The sequence below is a fragment of the Fulmarus glacialis genome, unplaced genomic scaffold (assembly GCF_000690835.1).
Source record: "Fulmarus glacialis isolate BGI_N327 unplaced genomic scaffold, ASM69083v1 scaffold40828, whole genome shotgun sequence".
Taxonomy (NCBI): domain Eukaryota; kingdom Metazoa; phylum Chordata; class Aves; order Procellariiformes; family Procellariidae; genus Fulmarus; species Fulmarus glacialis.
Window position 1 is genome coordinate 2,011 of NW_009227057.1, and position 19,785 is coordinate 21,795.

Below are 19,785 nucleotides of genomic sequence, written 5' to 3' on the forward strand. Positions count from 1 at the left end.
TGCTGATGCCATAGGTAGTTTACATCAAGAACGATGAACTTGGTGGTCAGAGCCACAGCTCTGTCTATTCAGTGCTCCACCTACGGAACAGGTGAGAAACTACCCAGTTCTCCTTCTGTGCCACTATGTGTCATGCATCTAGTTTATAGCAAAGAATAATTTGCTACGTAAACTGTCCTATGAGTTGTTTGTAAAGAATGTTATTAAATAGCTAAGTAGTTCAGGTATATTTAAACTGTGGATTGCCTTGCAATATTTTTTGATGTTTTACATTATCTGCTGAATACTCTTAATTTTTAAAATATTTATCTTCATTTTCGTTTCAGGATGACACAGAAGAAAATTCCAATGACGGCAGCCAGCCGTCCAAAAGACGACGTATGGGCTCAGGGGACAGTTCTCGGAGCTGTGAAACTTCTAGTCAGGACCTTGGGTAATACTATTTTTTACAATTCCCACTTTTTTGTTGCTAGTCTTGCTTTATTGTTCGATATGCTTAAGTATTAGCTCTTCTTTCTTTGCTTGTATATTCTTTAATTATCTTTCTGAATGGAGGCAATGTCCTATGAGTAGCTAGCTGTCTTTTTCTCCCAGCATATTTTAAGACATTTTATTTTAAAACGACACAAAATGTGCTGCATCTAATTTGCAGTCCAGAAGCACAGCTTACCTGTTTTTAAAATATTACTTTTTTTTGAGTGAATTTTGACACTGTAGTACCTGCTTTTCCTGGTGTCCTATCCGCTATCATGGGTATCCCTTTCTACATGTTCTGTGCTTCAGCACATTGATGAATGCTGGTTTGGAGAAATATGTGTGAAGTGGGGTGTAACAAAGTGACTTTGAAATGGGTTAACAGGATGCAGTATTCTAAAGTGCTTGTCCAGCTTCATAGGTGTTGTTCATTGACATATAAATAGGAATTATTGAATTTCTAGAAATGTAAGCATCCATCTTAAGGATTCTTTGATTTGTTCTAACATTGTTCTTATACTTAGATACAGCTATTTTCCTGCTGAAAACTTGATAGAATACAAGTGGCCACCAGATGAAACAGGAGAATACTATATGCTTCAGGAGCAAGTCAGTGAATATTTGGGTGTGACTTCCTTTAAAAGAAAATATCCAGGTATTTATTTTTAAAGTTTTTCTTCTAAAAAATCTTGGTGTTTATACAGCTTGGATGTAAACTTTGCCTCTCTGACTATAGCATGAGCCAACTGTTTAAAAAAAGAGCCTGGCCAAAGTGGATCTGAATTATGTATCTTGTACTTTTTATTTTTGTTACTGGCATATTGAAAATATATCCTATGGTTTTTGAAGTAATTTAAGACTTTTTGGTATTGCCACTGAAAATCTGTAAACAAGTCTGATTTGGGGGTTAGATCAGCAAGTACCTTTTGAAAACTGACCTCAAATTTATTTTTAAGTATTCTGTTGGTGATAGCTTACTATATAGCTATATCTCTGTATTCTGTTTCCTGAATTGCGGCAACATTTCTACACTGGAAGAATATTAAAAAATGAATTGGGGAGGTTCTAGGATTTGAGCCTTCATTATTCAGAATTGTCAAATCTGGTTCTTCTGTCATGGAATTTATTTTTAAAAGGCATATTGAAAGAAAAATAGAATGTACCTCCAGTGCTTATTAATGTTTTCTGCATCTGAGCGCGTATGTCAGATTTCTTTAGTATTTCTGTAAATCATAACTACAGGCAGGATACTCAGAAAAATTGACCATGTTCCTACAGTGTATATTAAATTAAAAATTAATTTATAAAATTATCGTGTTTGTAGGAATAGTAGTATAATATGGACTCTCACTGCCTGGAAATAAAATTGTCAAAATACTTTGACACTGTTTATGGGGGAGTTTGAGTAACTGCGCACATTTTTATTGCTGTTTTTTGTTTTCTTTGGAGATTTAGAAAGACGAGATCTATCTCACAAGGAGAAACTCTACCTCAGAGAACTAAATGTTATCACAGAGACTCAGTGCACACTAGGTAAGAAAACAAATTGTTAGATTCCTTGTTACAGTATTAAAAATATGACACTGAAAACGTGATTCAGTTTGGTAGAAACGAATCGCATCACTCTCAACTGAAAACGTAAATTCTGAAATGAAAACTGGTTTATTATTAATTTGTGTAAATTTGCCATGAGGTATCAGTATTTCAGGTTTATTATAAAAAAAAATTTTTTTAATTTTATTTTGGAACTGTTCTAATTACTAAGCAAAATCCCTTCTGTGTTGTAAATTAACTTTTAGAACCTTTTTCTCCTTCTAGTAAAGAGAACACCATAATTTTTCAAATTAAAAAGTACATCAGTCTTGTTTTGCTGAGCTAGTTGGAACTCAGCAAACGTCAGTGTATCTTAATATGGTTCAGCCTATATGTTAGAGGTTAGAAGGTTGTGAATTAAAGCACTTTAATGTACTTGAAATGGAATGATGTCATAGATGCGGCTTATATTGAAAGAGCTTCAAGTATCTCTTTCTTCCTCTGCTAATACGTGTGACTTAAAGCATGTTAGAGATTAAATGATGCCCGTTGCATTTTTTTCTGTATATCCTGGGTTTGTGCAAATGGAACGTTGTTTTACATACTAATAGTCTTTGGTGTACCACCTTTATTTCCCACTGCCAGCTCTCTTGATATTTTTTTTTTTTTTAAACTTAAATATGCGGGAGAGAACAGTGTCTAATTTTTATTAATAGAAGCAAAATGCTATATTCTGCCTCATATCTCCAGTAGAGATGTGCGCTGAGTTAACTTATCCCTATTTTTTTAAGGTTATATTTATAATCAGTGGTAGTAACATAAGTCAACCTCCATTCTACTGTCAATGTTTGGAGATAGTTGTGTTGGAACCTTTAAAGGAGGAGTTCTGCATTGTAGCTGCAAACTGAGGCATTCTGACTTCTGAACTTCAAATGCTTTAACTGGGAGTCAGGAGTCTGTGTGCAGTTTGCTGCTCTGAATTGCCCTCACAGTAATTCTTCCTTGATTTGTATAGGGAGGGTATGTAAACCTCCTAATTTCAGTTAAGGTTCTGCAAGTTAATGAAGCTTAACACTTCATCAATATTGGAAACTGAAACTAACAGTTCACTAGGTCCCCCTTAGAACAAAGGCTCTGCATCGTGGGGGAGTTTAGTAGGTGGCTGAGTCAGCGTTAAGGGGTCTGTAGCTTTAAGCAAGAAAATAAATGAGCCTTGCCTCCTTGGGTAGAAGCAAACTCCTAATCAACCTTGAAAGCTAAACAGCACACGTTCACTCCTACTTGAGAGAGAGAGAAGCATTGGGCACAGCAGGTTGTTGTGTTTAGCTGCTCAAAAACTTGAGTTGATCATTGTGTGATATAAATAACCTACAGTTAGTTTTGCCAGATAGCATCATTATTGCTTTTATCTATTTTAGGTCTAACAGCTTTGCGTAGTGATGAAGTAATTGATCTTATGATTAAAGAATACCCTGCCAAACATGCTGAATATTCTGTTATACTGCAAGAGAAAGAACGTCAGCGAATAACAGATCATTATAAAGAGTACTCTGTAAGTAACTAGCATATAAGTGAACCAGATCTGTAACATGTGGAGTATAAGAAAAGGCTGTTCTCAAACTGATAGTGAAATGTATGTGAATTAATAAAATTGTTTTTATTCCAGCAAATGCAGCAGCAGAACACACAGAAAGTAGAAGCCAGTAAAGTTCCAGAATATATTAAAAAAGCTGCCAAGAAAGCTGCAGAATTTAACAGCAATTTAAACCGAGAGCGGATGGAAGAAAGAAGAGCCTATTTTGATTTACAGACACATGTAGGCAGATTTAAATTTCTTATCAATGTCGATAGGTAGCTCCTTGCTTGTTTTAGTAAAGTTGGTTTTCGTACCATTTTAAGTATTTTATTGTCAAGGGTTTTGATTAGTCTTGTTTCAGTCATGTAGGGACTTAAACAGTTTTGCTGTTAAATGGTAATACTGCTTAAAAAAAAAAATCTCGTATATTTAATGTGAAAACTTGTTTTTTTAACTTGAAAATACTTGTCTTGGGAAGCTTTAAAATTTTCAGTGTTACTTTGTTGTCGTGTTTTTAATCTGCTGGTAAGAAAACTAAGAAGGATGTTTAGGATACTAAGAAGCTTCTGTTGCTATTGTATCTATTCATATAAATGGCTAATTGTTTTTTGGAACACCTCCAAAATTTTGCCTGAACAGTTCTTAGAGGAAAAAAGTAAACTATTTATCCTCTAAAAGAGTGCTGCCTGTCAGTATTATGCCCTTGTTTTTGTTAGGTGTTATATTATTTTCATATTAGATATATTTCATGCTTCTGTGCCTGATTTAAAAAAATAAAAAAATTAGCTGGCATTTTGAAGCAGGACTGTTCTGCTTGTTTAAAGACAGTAAAGCAAAACTTTTCTCTATGCAAATTATTAAATGGCAGTCTATTATGGAAAGTTTACATTTTTCTGGTATTGACCCATGTTAGAGACAAGATAGTGGATAATTAGTTTTATTTCTTTCTAAGGGAAAGAAGGCTTCTGTGTAAGCTTCTCCTTTCCATATATTTGTGTTATTAATGGGATTTTTTACAGTACAGTCTGGTTTCAGAATTAGATGGACATGTTCTTGCTACCCTCTACCAATATGGACCAGCAAATGATAATTCATGCTAAAGATGCCAGTCACAAAAGTTAATGTTTCAATTGTTAGATTTTAATTTTTAAATTATTTTACATAATACACTGTTAGAAGTAGTCTTACCTAATATTCGTTCAGTTCACTAGATACTTAGTGATTGGACTTAATCTGTAATACTGTTTTGTGAGTGGGATCTCTTACTGTTTTAATGAATAGGATTTCCCACGGGAGAACTCAGGTGGCTGTTCCAACTCAATAAAACTGGCTAGTTAAAAAATATTTGGGGGGTAGATGGTGAGGAAGGCTCAAAATTTGTCTGTGAAACAAAAACATCATTGTTTTGTATTAAACAATACAGATTATCCAGGTGCCTCAAGGAAAATACAAAATCTTACCTACAGAGAGAACAAAGGTTAGTCCTTATCCAGTGGCTCTCATACCCGGCCAGTTCCAGGAGTACTACAAAAGGTATTCTAAAAGCATCCTAACTGCCAATTCTGTTTCACTGGTGTATTTGCTCTACATCTAGCAGATGGAAATACATTTCAGTGTATTTACTGTAAGATTTTGAATTCATTTTATGCTTGAGACACTTGTTAGTTTAATAGATGCATAGTGTGACAACTTTTGTCAACAAAATAGTATTGGCTGCAAGAGTACTGTCTCCACTGATGTATTGCTGTGCCTGAGATTTGGCCTGCTCAGATATTTACTGTGGTAAAAGGAGACATTGATTTCACTCCTGCCACCCTCAGGTTTTTACTTATCATCTGCCTCTGCATGTGTGCTAAGATTAATGTTGCTATATCAAAATGTTGTAATGCTGGCTTGTGATCACATATTTTCCGTGTGACAGTCTTACTGTCCTTTTTTAAATTTTTAGAAAGTTTTTAATTTAAAAAAAGTTTTGATTGGTCTTGTGGGCTAAGTTTAATGTTGGATTTGTAAGTGAGAGAGAAAGGTATTGCTAGTTGGATCTTTATATTTAATGAAAAATGCGTACTTGACTGTCTACACAAATTTAAAACTTCACCAGTGGCATGCTCCCATTTGACAAATACATACTGATTTGAAAATTGTTGCCCAAGTCTTACCATCTGTACAACAGAGAAGGTACTTATCCTATACATGCACAGTTTTCTATAGAGAAGCTCTTTATGTGCATATGCCTTGCTCATACCAGTGTGTGTGCTTACAGCCCACTCCAAATCTGCATTTTACAGGACATTCCTGAAGGACTTCAATTTTATTAAATTAATTGGATTAAAAATACTAGATATCTGGTTTATTTTGCACTTATAAGCTGCAGGTGAAACTGCTTATCCTTCTTAACAAAGGACACGACCTTTCAAAATATGCATCAAAATAATATCCTACTCCGTACAGTGCTTGTCCTCAATAGTAAGAGGACTTTCACTTTTTTCTTAGTATTTAAGGTTAAAAACAAAAGGGTGGATTACACATGTTAAGCTGTATCTGGCTATAAGCAATGTGATTGGATCTTCACATTCTTCTGAAATTTTATTTTTAAATGCATTTTTTGTTCTCCTTCAATAATCAAAGAACTTGGACATATAGCTATATTCTTTACTTTGCTTTGGACCCTAGCTGTTTGCGTGCCCTTGTTGTGCACATGCTGTGTGGGCACTGTACATTTATAAAAGTGTATAATCTTTTGGGCATTGTTATGTGGATTGGTCAAAAATTTTTAGGGGTTCCATGTCCTCTTATGATTATGTAGGTTTGGAACATTGCAAATAATACCCTTCCTGTGTTCCACGAATATCTGCTATACAAAGAAGACAAGTACTACATGGTATCACATTTAGGAGGAGAAATTAGTATGTTTCCTATGTTTTCAGAACTGCATGTTTTTATGTCCCTTCCTGAAAAAGGGAGTTTTGCTTACTCTTTCTCATTGAAGTCCTTGTATGCTGTGTGACTTAATATTTATGCATAAAGTACACGAGTTGATTTTATTTATTTATTTATTTTTTAACTTTAGATACTCTCCAGATGAACTTCGTTACTTGCCATTAAACACAGCTCTTTATGAACCTCCTTTGGATCCAGAGCTGCCTGCGTTAGACAGTGATGGAGATTCAGATGATGCAGAGGAAGGGCGAGGTGATGAAAAACGGAAACCCAAAGGCAATTCGGTGAGACAAATTGAAAGTATTCTTCAACAAAAAAATCCTTTCCCTTCACTTTTGTTAGTTTCAGTAGTTTCTTAGTAGAATCTTTAACATTTGCAAAATGAAGGAGAATCATAAACTACTCCCCCCAAAAGACTACTCCCTTTTTTAGTAGTTCGCTTTATTTTATAACATTGCTCTCCAGCTTTCTGTTTTGATCCATTTTTAAAGTAAATCAAACAAATACTTGAAATTTCAGGCCCTTTCTTCCTTGTTTTTAAAGAAATCTTGAAGAATCTTCCCAACTGCAGCCCTTTGTTACGCCCTTTTCCCTAAGGGGAAGTTGCTAGCATTTCTGAGGGGAATGAACACTGTAGTTCAGGTCACAGCATATTTTGCTATTTAAGTCCCACAGAATCTGTCACTAAAGCAAAGGTATTGATAGCCTGATGACTACTTCTTCTTGTGACGTAGAAGCAGGAAGTACTCAATACAGAAACAGTTACTTTATTCCAATTTAAAGAGAAGATAAAAAACACTGTTTTTTTGCTTTACAATAAATCTTTAAAAAGATGTTTATGTTCTTTCTGTTTATGCAAACGCAAAATTAACTGTTACTGGAAGTTAAGGGAAACTTTCACATACCTACTTGGTAGTGTTTTAAGTGTTCAAGAGCAGCTGAGCTTCAGATGAGCTGTCTGAGTACAACTGAACCATTGGTATATTGGTATAGTTAGCATGTTGGTGACAACCACTTTCCAGAAGTTTAACCCTAATTTTAAGAGAAATAGAATGTAAAATCACAGGTGCATTTAACAGTTTCTAGTTCAATTGATGAACATGTTAGATGATGGGTATATATAATGCTAAATTTTGCCATATAAACATTTATTTTGTTTGAATATTCATAAGCTACTCAGAACTGAAGAAAAAAGGAAGGAGTCAGCTTGTAGGCTAACAAGGGAGAGATAGCTGTTAATAAACCCTTTCTGCTCGCATTTTTTGGAGAAAAAGAAATCATATAAACTTAGCACACTAAATGTCAACTCAAAATTTTCGTTTAATCACACTCCAGCTTTTTTATAGTTGGTCTTTAACCATTTGTTCCCAGTTTTCTTCCCAGTTCCCCTTAACGGTACGGAAAAGTAACTGGACCGAGCAGACTATCCTTTAATTTTTCACAGAAGTTCAGAAGTCTTTTTGGTGACAGAATGCAGAAGGGAAAATGTCCTTTTGTTGGAAAAAAAATAACATGAGATTCCTGTGAAGTGGGTTTGGCAGGGGTTCTTTGCTAGTCATTGGGGCACGTTGTTCGGGAAAAATATCTGTTGAACACAAAGCTGGGCAGTTGTCAGGCCTCTCTTCCTGAGTTTTGAGCTACCTACCATTCATCAGATCTCCCTGGTGAGTCCTACAATATGCTCTATGGCTTTTTCTTTTTTCACCCTCTCCATTGTTGGAGTCAGGTAGCAATTTTCCTGTTCTGCAGTGTTTTCATGGGCCTGTCCTAAATAACCCTTCCCCTAAAACAACGGTGAAACATACCATTTCTTGTTGCCACATAGTTTGCTTTGCTTTTGAGTTATACTCCTCCCTTTGCACTGTGTCTGTTTTGATTTTAGGCTCTGGGGCATAGGCTGATTACTATTATGTTTGTACAGAGTGCCTTTTACTGTAGGGCACCAGTGTTATTTGGCCTTTTGGTTTTTATTTGTAATAAATGTGATTAATCATATTGCTTTCTTCTGGAGCTTTTTGGAGGCCTTTATTAACACTTTTCTGGGAAAAATCTTGTGCTGCTGCTCTTAATTATGCTTACATTGATCTCTCACTCTCTTTGAGCCTCTTTCTCTCTTTCTTGCCTCCTCATTCCTCAAAAAAAAATGCTTTCACTGCAGCATAAATTCTGTTGTTTGGTTCTGTATTAAATATTGAAATGTGTTTTGCCTTTGATGGCATTCTTCTGCTGCAATCCAAATGAAATATTTAGATTGCTCCTGGTGAAAATAGTAGATGAGGGTGGCAGAAAAAACCTTCACATGTTTAATTCAAGGCAGTGCTATTTGGTAATACACTTCAAATGCATGGCAAGGGCACTTTTAATTTTTTGCTGGCCCTTTACTTTGTAAACAACATCTTGCATATAGTGGATTTCTTGCTGACTTTTAAAGGAAAACGGTTCAAAGAATTACACTGTTGTGCTCCCCACTCTGGTATCAAAACCAACTGGAAGACATGACTGCTATTGCTGATGCCAGTCTCTTAGCATGCGAAATAATAGATAATGAAGGTTATGAGCAAAGGTGTTCTAGATTGTGATGTACCCCGTGCTTTTGCAGAAGGAAAGATGTATCCTTCACTTATCTTAGTTGGCTCTAAGGGGCATAGGAAAGACTTGTCTGTCTATCCAAAAAATAAAAAATATAGCTATGGTATTTTTATTATAGGACAATTCGTCTGGCAATGTATCTGAAGGTGATTGCGCCACAGACAACCAGGAGGATTCTTTTCAGGGAAGACAAAAAACAAGAGACAAAAGTGCTACTCCAAGAAAAGATGGTTCCAAACGTTCTGTATTACCCAAATCAGTTCCTGGGTACAAGGTAGAAGAAAAAAGCCCCTGACTGAACTTCTTTACTGACCAGCCTCTCCCTGAAATATTTGTTTTTTCAATAATATGGAACTTCTGCTTGCTGTATTTCACTAGCTGCTCTCCTGTTGTGTGCTCCATCTGTTTGCTTCCTTACTTTTTGCTTTTATTTCATGTGGGGCTTTCCTTTACCCTACCTATACAGTGGCCTCTGTTTCTGTTAACTTCTCAGATTCCCAGGCAGTAACATCAGAAAAATCCGTTGTGGATTTACCATTGGAACTCTACATCCTTCTGTCTGCCTTAACAGCAGTCAGAATTACTTGCCAGTTCAAAACTAGCATTCAGTATCCATTTTTTTTTTCTGCTACTTAGTATGGCAGCGTACCAAGAGATCAGTGCTGTAAAGTGCAGCTATGTGGCTGAACATGTTGTTATGATGTTCATTTTAAATACAGTCTTTCATCCTGAGATGTTACGATGTATAGGATGGAAGGCAAGAAGCTTACTACGGTTGTATAGGCAACACTATGTAACCACTTTAACAGTATATGGAAAATAGCTTTTTATGTAGTTTATATTATGTAGAAACGTTTGTGGGCAATATGGTTTTATCCAAGCTAAAAACTTGGTGAGGATGTTAAGACATTTCAGCTGGCAAGCAGTGATTGCTAAACCTAAGACCCAAATCATCAGTATTACCCTATAATAATTTAAAAAATTAAGATAAAAATAAGATTAAGATAAAAATACTTTTCAGAAGAAATGGGAATTGACACGCGTTATTTGTGTGTTATTATTCTGCATACTAAGAGAGGATCTGAATATAATGTAACACTTTCAAAGCACATTATTGCCTAGTGTTGTTCCACTGAAAGGAATGAGAATTTTCCGTTGACTTATGTGGGAGCGGGAGTAGACCCATAAAGAGGGAAAACACTACATTAAGATAGGGTTTAATATTTAGCAATCAGGAATGCTTGTTAAGAGAGGTTATGGAAAAAGGAACATTTTTGTCAGTGACAAGATCATACATATTGATAAACTGTCTCAGCAAAAGTGAGCTGTTGATGGCTTACATTTTATATTCATAAATATTTATGATCTGTATTTACCAAGTTAACAGTAAATAAACTATAACTTACCTTAAGAAGCTAATTTCCAGCAAGAATTGGACAGCTTGGTAAATTTTCTCTACATAGAGTATCTGTACAAGTTTGTAACAGATAGCAAGCTCCAGCTGCGTTTTCTCTTTTCAGGAACTTACTAAGAAATATGCAAACTATGGAGATTTAGACTGTGGTACCATATGTATATTTTTTTATATGTAACTTTGAAAATCATTGTAGACACAGAATGCACACCAATATTCCCATGAACATGAAATCCAAAGATGGAGCTTGAATTTTTTTTTTTTGGCTTTGTTTAACTTGACATGAGAGGTTGTGTGCCACTGGTTTACAGAAGTTTCACTTAGCTGTGAGATGCCCGAGTGTTTGATTAGTCCAATCTGTTTAACGGCCTTATGAATGCAGAGAGAGAGGACTGATGGAGCAAAGTTCTGAACTTCTAATTGTAGAAGAATAATGGTAGTCTACAGCATTGCATTTTGAAAATGGATTCCCGTAGCAATTGCTTACTGGTTCAAAGTCACCGATTGTGTTAGCGACAAGGTATTGCTGTAAACTTACAGTGCCACATCTTTGCAATGTCAGCGTACCCTGCCTGCATCACCGTCAGGCTGTTGATAAGTCAGAGATGGTGAAGTTGTGTTGGGAGGGTGAGAGGATTGGCTTTCTTGTTTGTGGGAACGTTTAAACGCTTTCAGTAAACCCCATTACATGAGCTGTTTTAACTGGTAAGACGGAAAGATTCGTGTTTGTTAGTCTATAAAAACAGCAGATAATGATAGACCATATGTGCCTAAATGTTAAGGCACTTTGAGCTGAAGGCTTAACTGATTTAACATGTTGTCCCTGTGAATTCTAAATCTTTGTAACACTTTTGTTCTGTATTGTTCTCTAATATTTGACTATTTTTGTAGGACAGTAATCGTTTGGTTAAATGTAGTAAAAATTGAAGGATAATTGCTATGGCATCAACATGCAAATGTATAGTTATAGCCACATTATGAGTATTACAGGATTCACACATTTCCACTATGTTATTTTTGAGTAAAAGAAATGAGGTATTTTATATGGAGCCATTTTTATTGTCAGTTCTTTAACAAAGAATGGTTAGCATGTGTTTTATATTTTGTCATGTCAAGTAGCGAGTCTTTGTTGCTGCGGGACTGGCTACTACAGTTGCACACACAGGGTACTGTTAAAAGTACAGGAGATTTTTTGCACATAAAACAGAAATGTATTGAGAAACTATATTTTACAACACTTCTTCTGTTTCGGGTCACTGTATATGAAAATGGAACACTTTGCATTCAGAATAGGACCTTATAAAAATGGTGTAGTTGGAATGCCTACTTTGAGAGCTGCAGCACAGCAGCGTGGAAGTGAAAACTTACAGAGCAGGCAGTCATCATTTTGGCCCTGCATTCATGTTCTCTCCCTTCCTCATCCTAATAACATGAGGACGTAGAAAGCAAAATTTACTCTAACCAGGTGGGATACTGTGACTTCCCATTTGGATTTGATCGACTTTTTTCATAGCGTTTCTAAAAGCCATTTATGGTGATAGAACTTGAACTGATTTGAAATGTGAATAGTCTTGCATTATTTTTTTTTTATTTTTGTAAAAATACTTCCATACTGTTGGAACTTTATTATTAATAGGCTGTGATTCTCATCCCCTCCAACATGCACGGTTTCTAATGAACACAATTCAGTGAAGTAAGAATAGATGGAAGCATTGTTAATAAATGCATCTCTATCAGTGTCTAACTTTAGAATTATGTGTATCAGAGTGTTAACTGCACATACCCTAACGCAGGTACAGTGACCGAAAAGCAGCTCACTTTAGCTTTGCTGGAGTACAAGGGAGTATGCTGCTGTACATCAAAGGCAGTAAAACACAAATCTATAACAAACTAGAAGTCTGATTAGAAGAGTGCACTTGCTATTCTAGGAAGGCTTGGTTTATGTAGAAATAGATAAAAACACAATTAAAAAAAAATTAGAATGTAGCCTAAACAACAGAAGGGTAAATGCTGCAAAACTGATGAGGTTTAAGCATGTGCCACTTTTGTTGGGAGGAGCAGGGTAGATGTGTAGGACACATAGAATAGCTAACAGTAAAAGAGTTTATGTGTGGTTTTGCTTCCATTATATTTATTATTTTGTAGAGACATTTGTGAATGTTAGACTTCTTTATTGTTTTATTATATTTATGTATAAAACAGGTTGACTCTGCTTTTTTAAAATAAATAAGCAAAAAAAGCCTGTATGAATGCCTCTGTCATCTTTTGAAGGAAGTTACCTATAAACATCTGGTATGGTGTTTTGTTTTCTTAAATAAAACTCTTTAGGCCAGACAATTTGAAGAAGACTGTAGCTGTGTTTTAACTTAAAAAGCAGATTGAAAACTTCAGAAAACTTAATGTGTCCTGACTACTTAAAAATGAGTGAAGATACTAATTATCTTGCTAGGTGCTAGAAAAAACTGGCTGGGGAGATAGACACACTTAAAGATGAGTTGTATTGCGAAAGGTCTCAGTAATTTTTTTTTTCATATATATAGATATATTTTTCCATTTTCACTTTTATTTTAAAATTAAACTTCATTCTTCTCCCCACATGTGGTTGGTAGTTGACTGGGACTCTTTCTTGCTTACTGACGAGCCATTCGGTTCCGTAGAAAGCAGGATATGCCTTGACCTCCCTCTGCTAGCTGCGTCTTTGCAGCAACATTTCTTTTTTTTTTAAGCTCTGGCACTAGTCGATTTAACATCAGTGAGCACTATATTAATTTCAAACCGCTTTTCTCACTAATTTCATTATGCAGAGGTCAAAGCTCAACAATGTAACTGCTGAAACGTTTCTGAAATTCATAATGCCGTACTTCTTCCTTGGTTCTCATCGGGGTAAAACTCCATTGGTTTATCTTTTGGGTCGGGACACAGAATACATACACAAATGTTGCTCGTTGTAACAGCCTGCTACTTCTCTCTTACCTTTTAAATGGATCTCACGGACCCAAATATACACTCCAGATGATCACTTAGAAAGATGATGAATGTAAAACTGTAGTTAAATGCAAGGGTGTGTATTTCTTACAGCGATTATGACTGGATACAAGAAAGAATGGTAAAACAGATAGCCATGTACAGCATAGCCAACCAGATATTTTGAAACTAAAGATACAAAAATCAAGTTTATTGCTTTTGTAATTAATTTTCTATATTTAGGGACAAATGTCATGCAAATGGAAAATTGTATTTAATTTCTTCCATAAACAGGAAATCTGCATGGAGATTCATAAAGGAGTATTCTATATTGGAAAAAAAATACTGAAATTTTTAAAGCTATGTCACATTGAATTTACATTGAGGGGAACATTAGCTGATGAATTCATAGGAAGAAGCGAATACATGTTTTTGCTCCGTTTGATTTACATATAACTCACCATGTGTGCCAAATACAAAACTCTATGTAGTTAATCCACGAATTTTTTCAATGCTGCTGCTTGTCAGTTACTGTCATGTTTTAAGGTTCACACATCATAACAGATACTTCATTGATTTTAAGAGTTAAGGAGATATATGACATTTCCTTTTAAACCTGTAAATTCTTCTGGAATGAATTTATAGCCCTCTTCTACCCTTCCAGCCAAAGGTCATTCCAAATGCTATATGTGGAATTTGTCTGAAGGGTAAGGAGTCCAACAAGAAAGGAAAAGCTGAAGCTCTTATACATTGCTCCCAGTGTGACAACAGTGGTAAGTATCTGCATACACTAAGCGGATTCCTAAGGGAGTTTGTTTGACAGATCTTTTTGTGGAAATACTTAGTGTGCTACACTTGGGTACCGGTAGTTCAGTTGCCTTTTCTGTCCTTCATTAAGACTCCATCTCTATTTAGTGTTACATGTACGAGCACATTCAGTGCACTGTGGGATCTCGCCAGGAGGTGAGCTAAGCTTCAGCTTCTGTAAAAGCAAACAGTCTAACTAATTTTAAATTTCATTTCAGACACAAAAGTAATGATATTGGTTTTAATCCAGGCCATCCTTCTTGCCTTGATATGACCCCGGAGCTTGTTGCTATGATTAAGACTTATCCTTGGCAATGTATGGAGTGTAAAACATGCATTATATGCGGGCAGCCTCACCATGAAGAAGAAATGATGTTCTGTGATGTATGTGACCGTGGTTATCACACTTTTTGTGTGGGGCTTGACGCCATCCCTTCAGGTAATAAAGAGTTAATTGTTCCCTTCCCACCTCCGAGTCCTGGGCTTTCTCTGTCAGAATTAATACATGCATTGCTTTTGAAATAGTTTAAAACAAGTGTGAAGGGTAGGAGTAAGCAATACGGTAGGAAAGCAGACACACTGTAGGACCCAATTTTTTTAATAAGCTTTATTTCTGTGTATTTGGTTGTGCACAGTTTAACCTGGCAATTCCTGTATAGGAAATATAATTGGTTTTACAACAGAATCTGAACAGACTCGCTCAGAACCGGGTGGATTTTTTTTCCATATCCACAAAATACTGAGAATAATTACCTCTTTTCATAAAAGAAACCTGTAAAGAGGCTGTATTGCTGCATATTGCTGGAGTATAGCTTTCACATTAATAAAGTGTTTGTGCTATTTCAGTTCCTAAATTAAAAAGTATGCTCAACTTAATATTTGTAAACACCCTTTTAAACCCCTTCCTTCCCATTTTCTTCTTAAACGTCAAAGCTGGAAGTGAAGTACCTAGATGTCAGGCAGCCTGTACCTTTAAATTACCTGATCACTCGTATCACCTGGCCAACTCAAGGCAGTGTAAAGAAGGCTTCAGACATATAAATAGCTGGTAGTACTGTTGCTTTTCATGTAATACTAAATCCATGGTAAGTTAGTTCATGAATAAGTATACAGTGGCTGCAAGTTCTGCAGTGACAGTATTCCCTTAACTACAGTACTTCCGATATACTGTACATTCCCATTTTGGAAAGCACTGGTGCTAGCTGTCACTTGAGTACAGGTTCTGTGGCCGATTTAGGTTTCAGGCTGACCTAAGGACAGAATCTAAACAAAATAGATTATATGATTACAAAAGTATAAAATTACCAAGGCAGCCTTTATGATTCCAGCTGTTGTAATATAAACAGTTAAATGCTTCTGCTCTTTGCTCAACCCTTTATTGTTCCCTCAGTAAATGAGTTTTAGTACAAGGTCTGGTGGTGAACCCCTGCCAGCAGTTTAATCGGTGCTGCCTGACTGCACTGAAATGACTGACACTCATCTGGGGAGTGGGACCCCGTACCTATGGCAGAAGAGCAACATTCCCCAACTGCCATTCATTTCTGCAACTGCCCATCGCCTCGAACTGTGGTCATTCATGTGAAAATGTAACTTGCCAACTCACAGTTTGTCAAGTTCTTTCCTAATAACCACCTCCTTAGCAGTGCTGGCACTTCTTGAGGTCCCTAAAGATTAGTGTAGCCAGCTGTTAAATGTAATGAGTCCGCCATGGAGGGTGAGTTTTATACGCTGCTTTCTATACCTTTTAGAAGAGATGTTTACATTTTAAAGAAACGCACTGGTTGTTTACATTAAAGGAAGGTACTGCAAATAGATGAGCACTGATTAGAATGGTGAAAGGTGCGTAACTATAGATGAATGGGTAACAAAGGTAGTTTCCCAATAATTGATAACTTTCTTTTCTTAGGTCGCTGGATTTGTGATTGTTGTCAGAAAGACCCTCCTGTACCCAGAAGAGGAAGAAGGGGGAAAAACAGCAAGGAGGGCTAAAAAACCCCAAAAACTTGCTGTCCAAAACTTAACTGCACAAATTAAAGTGATACTTTGGTGCTATTTAACCAACCACTCGTAAGAGGAACAATACCACTTTTTTTTTTCTTTTTACCAAATAAACTTTTAATTTTGGCTATAAATTATTTTTTTGTGATACAGGTGACTAATCATGTCCTGTCAGATGTCTAGATAGAGACAGACAAGCCAACTTCCCACTTAAAAAGAGAAGGCTTTCAGTAATGAAATTTAAATTGTACATGCACCATTTGTATAAAATTATAGTAACTTACTTGTTTATTTCAGTGCACTCATCACTAAGCTCTGTGAAAAGAAAATTACAGAGCAACTTAAATATACACTATTTGCATAGCAACTGGTTATTTTGAAAGACTCAACCAAAGCAAAAAATACTCCTGGAAAAACTAACTTTCAAGGAAGAGTGGACATGATCTGACCTTCTTACAATGCACTGTAAATTCCTTTCAGCAGAAATTTTCTTTGCAAGCTAATGACTTATTCATAAAGATGTACTAAAAAAATCAATCACAAAAAGCTATAAAGGGAGGTGTAAGAAAACACCTCTCAAGTTCAAGATATTATATGCTGCGTTGCTTTTAACGAGGAATGAAAATGTTGTATTGACAAGTAACAACAGCTGAAGGCTTACTCTCCCTGCAGTAATAGTGAAGAAGTAACATGCACTTGATTCAGGTCATGGATTTGGAGAGGTGATGAGCGACTAGACAGACCTCTGCTTGACAGATGACTGACCTCATGTAGAGCACAAGCAGTCAAAATATAGATCATCTATCCCCTTAGGTGACTGACTTGTTTTTCCTTCCTTCCTTCTCCCTAGGCTCCTCCACTTGAACATACTCAAAAGCCATTGCTGATTAGTTTTACTGGAGATACTTGCTCAGAAATGGAGTAGATTTTGTTTTTAAATATGCTCTAAATTGAGAGGGGGCACCGAAGTGCAGCCGTTTGTTATTTTACTTTTCTTCATTAAAAAATGATAGAAAATACTGAATTGGAGCTGACCTTCCTAAGCACCTGTTTAAAGTGAATTTAACAAGATCCCAACTGTACATTCCTTTTCAAGCCCTAATCTCTGAAGAACGCTGCAAATACTGTGCTTGCTGCTAATTTTACAAATGGGAGGGATTTACAATATAAAATAAAATATGGCTTCTTCCCCCACTTCCTTTCTGGTTTAGGAAAAGTAACCTGAATACCCTTCCAGGAAACATAACAGAGAGTATTAAATATTACAGCAAGTCATTCATGTTCCATTTCACAGGCTGAAGTGTGATTTAGTCCAGTGTGTATCAATTTAAAAAAGAATTTCAAGTATTAATTTCAAGATTCCAATAAGTATAGTCCAGAAAACAGATTCCTCATCCTGAGATTCATCTTCTGTAGACTGTGAGTATTTCTGGTTTGCCTCCATCTCCTCGGGGTTGTAAGAAGCCTCGCCAAACGGATACTGTACAACTGTTCGATCATAGTACACTTTCATTTCAAACTCGCTCTCCAGGTGAGAGGGATGACCATAGATCCCTATTCCCACTGGGCGGCGGAAGTGTGCAGGTACGTGGACAACATCTTGGCCGCAAGTTACAGACTGCAACTCATATTCGTCAAAGCTGGGGTGAAGCGTCATATCGGATACGTACAAGTCTGCATCACCTTTTAAACTCCGCATCTGAAGTACGATCTTTCCTTCGTGATTTAGTCTCAAATAGCTGTAGTTTCCTGCTCCAATCTGACCTTGCACAACATGAAGAAGAATCCATTCTTCAGGTACGTCCTCTTCCTCGAAGGTATTTACCACAAAGAGTACTTGAGCTGCCACAAATATTACCAGGATTCTTCTCCAGCGTGCTGCCATGGTCTTAAGTTATATTCAGACTCTTCCCGCGTCCTGTGCACTACCTTGTGAATAGAAAACACAATTCAGATTTTAGCATATTCCATTCCTGGAAGGAATTGATTTTTTTTTTTTAATTTGGTAATTTTTAGAAATCCGCTCCAGTCCATACAAAGTTAAGCAACTTCAATTAAGTATGTTCATTAACTTTTCTTCTTTTTTAATAGTAACAAAAACCGTTCCTAAGATTCAGAGCTCTGTAGGATTAAAATGGCTTGAATTTCTTAAAAAAGTTAAACAGAAGTTAATCAAGTGGGTGTTCTTTCATCCAGAACTGACACAGAGACTTTAGTTTCATTCTACCTGCATACATGCCAAATTTGACAGATACACAGAAGAGATGAAACCCAATAATGATTTTAGCCTCAGTTTAAGAAAACAGAGTTAAAAAAGAAGGCTTTTGCATGCTTGAAGAAGCTTAACTTTGTATGAGATATTTAGGGCATCCTATTTGTTCTCCCATCCTCTCATCTTAACTTCAGAAGACAGTAAACGTGTAAGTCTGGATGTATGCATGAAACAGTATGCATTCTGACTTGCACTGGGAATGGAGTTAGAAATAAAAGCAAACTATCTAGTGAGATAATACATTAATTTATGATTCTGCTATGTGGATTGTTTCTAGGACAAACTTGGCATATTTTCCCTGAAAAAAAAATGCATTTACTTTCCTAAAGATTTTCTTATATACAAATGCTCAGCTCTTTACAGCACTTTTGCAAAACAGAAGGCCGAAGTGACAGGGGCAAGGGGGAGACAGAAAGGACTGCTGCAAGATTAAGGCTCTTGCACCCTTTCCCTCCTTGTTGCATGCTCCCAGTCAGGCAGCCTGAGCATGCCTGCAGCACTCCCATCCTTTGAACAGTTGCACTAAGCGTGTGTGTGTACAAAGAAGCAAGCTCTGAACCCTGCTGAAGGCTTCCAAAGTGTACAGCTGGCTGAATTTGACATGCAAATCACAGTCAAGTATAGGAGCCACAAGTATAAACACTTTCATGTTTCAGATGAAGATTTTCATCCTCTCATTCCTTCCATAAGGACACTACCACTATCTTAAACATGAAAGCTACCCTGTTAGCATCAAAACAAACAGCATTACTTCCACTGAGATGTCACTTCAACCTTAGAGGTTTTACAGTTACACAGATCTAGGGAAAAAATGAACAAATATTTCTGTACTTCCAAGTTTTCTGCCCCAGAGGCCTCTATACTGCAAGGCCACGATTCTGCAAAGACAGCATAAAAGAAGGAAGCACAGCATTCACAGAACCTGCCAGACTGACAAAACCCCCTCAACAGCAACAGAAAAAAAAGGTCTCCTGCCTTTTGTCTCCCTGTATCAGGGAGCTGACTCCACCACTTTTAAATCGAAGCGGTGATGAAATATCCGAGCAGAGGAAGAGGAAAAACTCCACACCTGCGTGGGAAATAATTAAGTTACCTAGGGACAAACGAAAGCGTTCTGGCGCTGGAGCAGCACTTGGAAGGAGAGGCGATTTCAGGAGACCTTGGACAGAGCTAGGGCGCCTCTGCCCGCCCCCGCTAACTCCGGCCTTCCCCGCGGGC

The 19,785-nt window shown here is 36.6% G+C and overlaps 2 protein-coding genes across 3 annotated transcripts; one reads left to right on the forward strand and one right to left on the reverse strand.

The window, feature by feature from the left end:
• Nucleotides 1-332: 332 nt before the first annotated feature.
• Nucleotides 333-16,423, forward strand: PHF10 (PHD finger protein 10). 2 transcript variants are annotated; one of them, XM_009583023.1, is made up of 11 exons: nt 333-433; nt 999-1,129; nt 1,924-2,007; nt 3,426-3,559; nt 3,674-3,823; nt 5,007-5,116; nt 6,654-6,807; nt 9,231-9,386; nt 14,155-14,263; nt 14,548-14,736; nt 16,204-16,286. In XM_009583023.1, exons 1-11 carry the CDS (start codon nt 381-383, stop codon nt 16,284-16,286), a joined length of 1,353 nt encoding a protein of 450 aa, XP_009581318.1. In that variant the 5' UTR covers nt 333-380. The 2 variants fall into 2 exon arrangements, with proteins under 2 accessions (XP_009581318.1, XP_009581319.1); XM_009583024.1 differs by lacking the exon at nt 9,231-9,386 and having other exon boundaries at nt 16,204-16,423.
• Nucleotides 16,424-17,389: 966 nt separating this feature from the next.
• On the reverse strand, nt 17,390-18,201 carry LOC104072277 (chromosome unknown open reading frame, human C6orf120). The gene has a single exon (XM_009583025.1). It carries the CDS (start codon nt 18,178-18,180, stop codon nt 17,623-17,625), a length of 558 nt encoding a protein of 185 aa, XP_009581320.1. The 5' UTR covers nt 18,181-18,201; the 3' UTR covers nt 17,390-17,622.
• Nucleotides 18,202-19,785: the final 1,584 nt, after the last annotated feature.

Coding starts and splice junctions, on each gene's coding strand:
- PHF10 (XM_009583023.1), top strand. CDS start 381: ATGGGCTCAGGGGACAGTTCTCGGAGCTGTGAAACTTCTAGTCAGGAC. Junction 1,130..1,923: donor CTTTAAAAGAAAATATCCAG/GTATTTATTTTT, acceptor TTTTCTTTGGAG/ATTTAGAAAGACGAGATCTA. Junction 5,117..6,653: donor TTCCAGGAGTACTACAAAAG/GTATTCTAAAAG, acceptor TTTTAACTTTAG/ATACTCTCCAGATGAACTTC.
- LOC104072277 (XM_009583025.1), bottom strand. CDS start 18,180: ATGGCAGCACGCTGGAGAAGAATCCTGGTAATATTTGTGGCAGCTCAA.